Source organism: Homarus americanus, unplaced genomic scaffold, assembly GCF_018991925.1.
Source record: "Homarus americanus isolate GMGI-L3 unplaced genomic scaffold, GMGI_Hamer_2.0 scaffold51859, whole genome shotgun sequence".
In the NCBI taxonomy this organism is placed as follows: domain Eukaryota; kingdom Metazoa; phylum Arthropoda; class Malacostraca; order Decapoda; family Nephropidae; genus Homarus; species Homarus americanus.
This window is the reverse complement of record NW_024711292.1, coordinates 15,092,420-15,100,820: the sequence shown is the minus strand read 5'-3', so window position 1 is coordinate 15,100,820 and position 8,401 is coordinate 15,092,420. Positions and strand designations below refer to the sequence as shown.

At 38.2% G+C, this 8,401-nt stretch overlaps 1 protein-coding gene across 1 annotated transcript; it reads left to right on the top strand.

Moving 5' to 3' along the window:
- Positions 1–6,092: 6,092 nt before the first annotated feature.
- LOC121856370 (SCAN domain-containing protein 3-like) lies at positions 6,093–7,538 on the top strand. Its single transcript, XM_042351943.1, has 2 exons — positions 6,093–6,647; positions 7,041–7,538. The coding sequence occupies exons 1-2, from the start codon at positions 6,093–6,095 to the stop codon at positions 7,536–7,538; spliced, it is 1,053 nt and encodes a 350-aa protein (XP_042207877.1).
- The last annotated feature ends 863 nt before the right edge of the window (positions 7,539–8,401 follow it).

Genomic DNA, 8,401 nt, shown 5'->3' with positions numbered 1-8,401 from the left:
TTGTCAAATTAATTATGGACTACCCACCCATCCCATTGAACACCCTTAGTAAAACGAGCATTAAAATGTTACAAACAGTACAAAATTTAGCCCTCAGATTTATTTATAACATAAAATATAAAGACCACATCAATAATGAACAGCTACACATGAGAGCAAAGTTTCTAGCAATCAATGTAGAAATACACAACAAAGCCGCAAATGTTTGGAGCAAAGTGATTGAACTCAACACAGAAACTTACCAAAACTGGATAAAAAATATAGATAACGGAGAATTCCAAGAACACAGTTGGTTTAAATCAGCCAGAAAGAAAGTAATTTAACCATTTCATGCACCAATATACACATAAAACATTAATAGAGAGAATAAATGAGAGTGACCTACCAGCTTCACTAAAAACCTGGCAGGCCTTTCCATACAGTGTGCTTTTAGACTAACACAACGAACATTTAACTGACACATTAGCAAAAAAAAATGATAATAATAAAATAATAAATGTGACTACCCTCCCAGCCACACAAGGACCTGGGAGATCTCACTAACTCCATCACAGTAAACCAATATTAATACAAATGTCTGACGACCCAGCAGAGCAAAACAAATATATAAAAAAAACAATGGAAAAGTTGAAGCGATCTGGTTGAGCCCAGATTCTTTCCACTCTTACTGTATTTCAGTTTCACCACTTTTCTTCAATCCCTAATAATCTTCTTTCACCTCATAACTCATGACTCCGAAGCCAAAGACGGTCATTTTACTCAACGCTCTCAAACGGACAGGACCTCCTCTCAATAAGCTCCTCACCACACAGCAACTCCCTCGCACTGCATTGTACATAGAATACATGTAGAGTTTAGCTATTCTGAGTTTCCTTTCTCACTGCCATCCTTAATGCGAGATCTCCTATATGTACTTATGTATGTGAGCCTAACACAGAGAAAATACACAAACACGAAGATAAATTAGACAACTGGCCACATACACTACGCTACAAGCTAACTGATAACGACGGAGAAATGAGCAGTAATCTGAATAAATATTTTTCATCAGTGTTCACCACCGAAAATTTAAACATGATACCCGAAGCACCGACTATATACAGAGATAGTGAAGAAATAAATTAAGCGAGATAGTAGTGACTAGTAACGAAGTTAGTAAGCAAATAGACAAGCTAAAGCCTAATAAGTCGCCAGGTTCTCATGATATATTGCCAGAGTATTAAGGGAATGTAAGGAAGAGAGTAGTATGCTCTTACCAAATTTGTTTAACATGTCCTTAAAATTGGGGGTAGTACCAGAATCCTGGTGGATAACGAATGCAAAACCAATTTTCAAGATTAGAGATAGATCACTATCCTCTAACTACCGTCCAATCAGTTTAACATCAATTGTAGGCAAAGTACTGGAAGCAATAATTTCAAACTCTATTCGAAATCACCTGGAGAAGCACAAGTTGATCAATGATTCCAACATGGCTTCACAAGCGGGCGTTCATGTCTGAATAATCGATTAACATTTTTTAAATCTTTTTTTCGAATCAGTGAACGACGTGCACGATTATGATGTGGTATATCTCGACTTTAGCAAAGCCGTCGACACAGTCCCCGACGAAAGACTAATGCGACAAGTGGAGGTTCATAGTATTGGAGGAGATATTCTAAAACAGATTAGGGCGTGGTTACAGGACAGGGAACAACGATCGAGCATTAACGGCACTAAATCAGATTGGAGTAACGTCACTAGTGGAGTACCCCAAGGCTCAGTACTTGGACCATTATCATTTATTATATACATAAACGAAACAGATATAGGCATAGACGGCAACATAAGTAAATTTGCTGTTGACTCTAAAATAAGGCGTGTAATTAAATGTGACGAGGACTCTGCAAAACTACAGGAAGATCTAAAAAAACTTTTCGAAGGGTCTGAGAAATGGCAGATGAAATTAAGGCGGATAAATGTAAAGTACTTAGTTTAGGACAGAGTTTCTCAAACTATTTCACTCCATTCCCCGCATGAGGAACACTCAACCTCCTCGTGGCCCCCGTTTAGTTCATTCTCAAGCCCCTCACAAATAATGATGAAAATAAATGCTTACAATCATCAAACAGAGCGCACATTTTGTTATAGTTCAATGGGATAGATGACATTGTTTCCTTTCAGTCAGTCGACTGATTCGAGGTTAAGTCACTGATAAATCACATCTCATGTCTTGGTTCACATGTAACCGGTTTCGGCTTTTATTCTTTATTTAAAGAAGGGTGGAGAAACCAGATTCACATAAATAAATAGTAGAAAATGGCAAGAGGACTCGAAGTGCGATTTCACTAACTTTTGGATATGACTGATACATTGAGCACCAGAATACAGTCAGATATTTTACTTCGTAGAGGTCTCTGGCAACAAATTCGTTCTTGAAATCAAGGAATTCGTCCTGACCATCGTCGGGAATGGCAGCAATATCAAGAGTGTCAGAGAAAGGATTCCTCACCAATTTCCTTTCTTCCTCCTCGAATTCTGGGAAGAACCTTTTGAGCTCACTTTCCAAGTATTTCAAGTGATGAATAATTTCATTTTTGTGTGATGGGTCAAGTAAATGATCCTCTTAAATTACGTCAAAAACAATTGAGATATTCTCAAACATAGCAACATTTCGTGCACTGACTTTCCTTTGCCAGTTCTGGAGTTTGTCTAGAAATGAACGAATACAAAACACATGGTGAAACACATTTCTTTCCTTGCCTTGTAACTTGAGATTCAGCCTGTTTAGCTGCTCAAATATGTCTGCCAGGTACGCTAGACGTGGCTCCCACAACACCTCGTTGAAGTGACTTAGTATATCATCCTTCCCTTTCATTTCCAGGAACAACTTAAGTTCTCTCCGAAGTTCGAACACCCGATTCACAACATTACCCGTGGAAAGCCATCGCACTTTGGAGTAAAAGAGGAGGGTTTCATGCTCCGAATTCATGCATCTACAGAGATTCTGGAAAAGGCGAGAGTTCAAATCTCCTGCTTTCACAAAATTGACGCATTTTACCACTGCCTCCGGGATCTTGCAAAGGTATCAGGGAGGGTTTTCGACGCCAGTGCAAAACGATGGCTCATACAGCACAATTAACCCCTTTGGCATTGAGAGCTCCTTCCTTGACGTCCTTCTGTAACCCTGATTTCGATCCCAGCAACGCCGGAGCCCCATCAATACAGCCTCCACAACAATTTTTTCAGGAGATCGCGTTAGTTGTGAAGAAAGAAGTCAACTTTTCCATCACGTCTAAAGTTGTTTTGGTAGTTTCAAGCTGGGTACAGAACAGATATGCATCATTGATGTCACGCAAGAATACATACCTAACAAACACGAGTAGCTGTGCACAAGAACTCACATCCGTTGACTCATTCAACTGTATTGCAAACATACTAGTTGAGGACGATTTAATCTCCTGTATCACTTGTTCCATGATATCACCTGACATTTCACTCATTCTCCGTTTCACCGTGTCGACTGAAAGGAAATCTGCTGAATCTACTTTCACTTGCCTCTCCAAGAACCCTTTGACCATCTGCAAAGCACACGGCTTAATTAAAGTTTCACCAATCGTGTGGGCCTTTTCTTTTTTTGCTATTTCAATGAAAACCTCATATGATGCCTCAACCACACTTAAGTTCTGTTGTTGGAAGGCACCACTCTCATCCTGTCTCTGTTTTCTCAAACTCCGTTCAAGGGCTTGAAGAAATCGAGGTCTCTCTCCGCAAACTGGGGGTGGATTGTCGTCAGATGATGTTTCAGATTACTAGGTTTTATGGAATCGTTCCCCATCACTTTGAAACACAACACACACTGAAATTTTCTATGCCATCAGCGAGGATTAATGTAAATCCGTAGTTAATGTATTCATCATTGTATTTCCGCTTCTTAGCAACACTGGCAGCCATCGCAATTCTAAGGAAATTATAAAAAACAATGTCAAACAGACAGAAACAGACGAATGATAACACTAAAAATTATAATAATAAAAAAAACAGAAATATAAGACAATCATGAATCTCTTTGTTTTACTAAAAAAATGTAATCTCTCTCTCTCTCTCTCTCTCTCTCTCTCTCTCTCTCTCTATCTCTAAATCTTGACTAGTTCTTTAAAAAAAAACAGAATATCACAGAAACAGACGAATGATAAAAACTAAAATTTAAAATAATAAAAAAAATGAGAAGATAATCCGAATGGCAAACACACAAACATGCATGAAGTCCATACATACTGTATGTAAGCATACACAAAATGCCTATGCAATCAAACGTAAAACATACACACACAGTCCACTCACAGTACACTCACATATTTTTCTAATGATATCTTGAGCAAGACTGAGAACATTTGGTTTGATCACCACTTGTAAAGCGATGACACACGGACATGTACAGAACATGTGAGATTAGTGACTCAGCCCAGCGCCAGAAACTAGACAGGAACTAGAATCGTACAATCTGAGCGAATCCGTTGGAAATGAAAAACTAGCTACTGCACCATACTATGTAAATATCAAAACTGTACCGTATGGGTATTATGATTACACACAATGAAAAAAAAAGATGAATAAAAAAAACGATTTCTCCCCTACCAAGGCAAAGTAAAAAAAAAAAAAAAGTTGAATCAGAGTTTCCACATTTTCTCCAAACATTTACTACTTACACTAGCCCGCCATGGCCCCCCTATAATTTTGCCGTGGCCCCCAGTTTGAGAAACACTGGACTCTACGAGATGTAATAATAATAATAATAATAATAATAATAATAATTAACGGTTTATTGAAAGAGCTTGGCAGCCAGAAGGCTGAAAATATACAGTTACATATTTGGGGAATGGATTACGAATTACAAATAATATACAAGTAACATAAGTGATACAAATAAGATATATAATAACTAGATGGGGAAAAGCTCAAACTACAGTGCATTTCAACATAGTGACAGTGCAAGAAGTAGTATTTACTAGGCCAGATGAACAACAATGTTCTAGAGAAATCTGACTGAGAGAGTGATTTAGGAGTAATAATAAGTAGGAATCTTAAACCAGGTAAACAATGTGTATTTTCTCCAAACAAGGTTAACAAAGTACTTGGGTTCAAACACAGGAGTGTTAGTTACGAGACTAGCAAGGTCATCCTAAAACTATATCTTGGGCTTGTGAGACCTCACTTGGATGACGCAGTTCAATTCTGGTCACCGTACTACAGAATGGATATAGAATCACTAGAAAGAATTCAGAGGCGAATGACAAGACTAATCTCGGGCATTAGGAACCTTGAGTACAGCGACAGGTTAAAATATCTTAATTTACATTCTCTGGAGAGGCTTAGAGTGGGGGCCATATGATCGAGGTGTATAAATGGAAGTCAGGACTAAACAAAGGTGATATTGCAAATGTACTCAAACTATCCAACCAGGAGCGAAATCGTAAAAATGATTTTAAATTAGATAAATTTCAATTTAGGCGGGAGATAGGTAAACATTGGTGTGGATATAGAGTAGTGGATGAGTGGAACAAGTTACCAAATATCATCATTATCTCTAATACGTTGGATAACTTCAAACATATAGGTTAGATGGATTTATGAGCGATTGAGGTTGGGTGTAAACGGGACTGCCCAGTATGGGCCAATAGGCCCGCTGTATATATGTTTACAAACAGTATGTATGGATTTAATGTATGTTTGTGTGTTTGCCATTCGGATTATTTTATATTTTTTTTATTATATTTTTTTAGTCTGTTTCTGTGACATTCTGTTTTTATAAAGAACTATTCAATATATATATATATATATATATATATATATATATATATATATATATATATATATATATATATATATATATATATATAGAGAGAGAGAGAGAGAGAGAGAGAGAGAGAGAGAGAGAGAGAGAGAGAGAGAGAGAGAGAGAGAGAGAGAGAGATTAAAAATTTGTAGTAAAACCAAGAGATTCATGATTATATTATATTTCAGTTTTTTTATTATTATAATTTGTAGTCTTTATCATTCGTCTGTTTCTGTCTGTTTGGCATTGTTTTCTGTATAGATTCCTTAGAATTGCGATGGCTGCCAGTTTTGCTAAGGAGCGGAAATACAATGCTGAATACATTAACTACGGATTTACATCAATCCTCGCTGATGGCATCGAGAAACTTCAGTTTGTGTTGTGCTTCAAACTGCTGGGGTACGATTCCATGAGGCCTAGAAAGCTGAAGCATCATCTGACGACAATCCACCCCCAGTTTGCGAAGAGAGATCCGAATTTCTTCAAGCGCCATAAACGGAGTTTGGGGAAACAGAGACTGGATGAGAGTGGTGCCTTCCAACAACAGAACTTAAGTGTAGTTGAGGCATCATATGAGATTACCGTTGAAATAGCAAAGAAGAAGAAGGCCCAGACGATTGGTGTAACTTTACTTAAGCCGTGCGCTTTAAAGATGGTCAAGCGGGTTCTTGGAGAGATAAGTGAATGTAAGATTCAGCAGATTTCCTTGTCAGTCGACACGGTGAAACGGAGAATTAGTGAAATGTCAGGTGATATCATGGAACAAGTGATACAGGAGATTAAATCGTCCTCAACTAGTATGTTTGCAATACAATTGAATGAGTCAACGGATGTGATTTCTTGTGCACAGTTACTCTTGTTTGGTAGGTATGTATTCTTGCGTGACATCAAGGATGCATATCTGTTCTTTACACAGCGTGAAACTACTAAAACAACTTTAGTCGTGATGGAAAAGTTGACTTCTTTCTTCACAACTAACGGGATAACCTGGAAAAAATTGTTGTGGAGGTTGTACTGACGGGGCTCCGGTGTTGCTGGGATCGAAATCGGGTTACAGAAGCACGTCAAGGAAGTAGTTCTGAATGCTAAATGGGTACATTGTATGAGCCATCGTTTTGCACTAGCTTCGAAACCCTTCCCTGATACCCTTTGCAAGATCCCGAAGGTAGTGGTAAAATGCGTCAAATTTGTGAAAGCAGGAGATTTGAACTCTCGCCTTTTCCAGAAAATCTGTGGAGGCATGGATTTAGAGCATGAAACCCTCCTCTTTTACTCCAAAGTGCGATGGCTTTCCATGGGTAATGTTGTGAATCGGGTGTTCGAAATTCGGGGAGAATATAAGTTGTTCTTGGAAATGAAAGGGATGGATGATCTATTAAGTCATTTCAACGAGGTGGTGTGGGAGCCACGTCTTGCGTACCTGGCAGACATATTTGAGCAGCTAAATAGGCTGAATCTCAAGCTACAAGGAAAGAAAGGAAATGTGTTTCACCACATGGATTGTATTCGTTCATTTCTTGACAAACTCCAAAACTGGCAAAAGAAAGTCAGTGCAGGAAATGTTGCCATGTTTGAGAATATCTCAGTTGTTCTTTACGAGATTGAAGAGGATCATCTACTTGACCCATCACACAAAAATGAAATAATTCACCATTTGAAATCCTTGGAAAGTGAGCTCAAAAGGTTCTTCCAGAATTCGAGGAGGAAGAAAGGAAATTGGTGAGGAATCCTTTCTCTGACACTCTTGATATTGCTGCCATTCCCAACGATGGTCAGGACGAATCCCTTGATTTCAGGAACGAATTTGTTGCCAGAGACCTCTACGAAGTAAAATATCTGACTGTATTCTGGTGCTCAATGTATCAGTCATATCCAAAACTTAGTGAAATCGTACTTCGAGTCCTCTTGCCATTTTCTACTATTTATTTATGTGAATCTGGTTTCTCCACCCTTCTGTAAATAAAGAATCAAAGCCGAAACCGGTTATATGTGAACCAAGACATGAGATGTGTTTTATCAGTGACTCAAACCTCGAATCAGTCGACTGACTGAAATGAAACAATGTCATCCATCCCATTTAACTATAACAAAATATGTATTCTGTTTGATGATTGTAAACATTTATTTTCATCATTATTTGTGAGGGGCTTGAGAAAGAACTGAAGGGGGTCATGAGGAGGTTGAGTGTTCCTCATGCGGGGAATGGAGTGAAAAGTTTGAGAAACACTGTCCTAGACTAAGTACTTTACATTTATCCACTTTTAATTTCATCAGCCATTACTCAGACCCTTCGAAATTTTTTTTTAGATCTTCCTGTAGTTTTGCGGAGTCCTCGTCACATTTAATTACACGCCTTATTTTAGAGTCATCAGCAAATTTACTTATGTTGATGTCTACGCCAATATCTGTTTCGTTTATGTATATAATAAATGATAATGGTCCAAGTACTGAGCCTTGGGTACTCCACTAGTAACGTTACTCCAATCGGATTTAGTGCCGTTAATGCTCACTCGCTGTTTCCTGTCCTGTAACCACGCCCTAATCCATTTTATAATATCTCCTCCAATTCCATGAGCCTCCACTTTT

Coding starts and splice junctions, on each gene's coding strand:
- LOC121856370 (XM_042351943.1), top strand. CDS start 6,093: ATGGCTGCCAGTTTTGCTAAGGAGCGGAAATACAATGCTGAATACATT. Junction 6,648..7,040: donor AATTGAATGAGTCAACGGAT/GTGATTTCTTGT, acceptor CGCCTTTTCCAG/AAAATCTGTGGAGGCATGGA.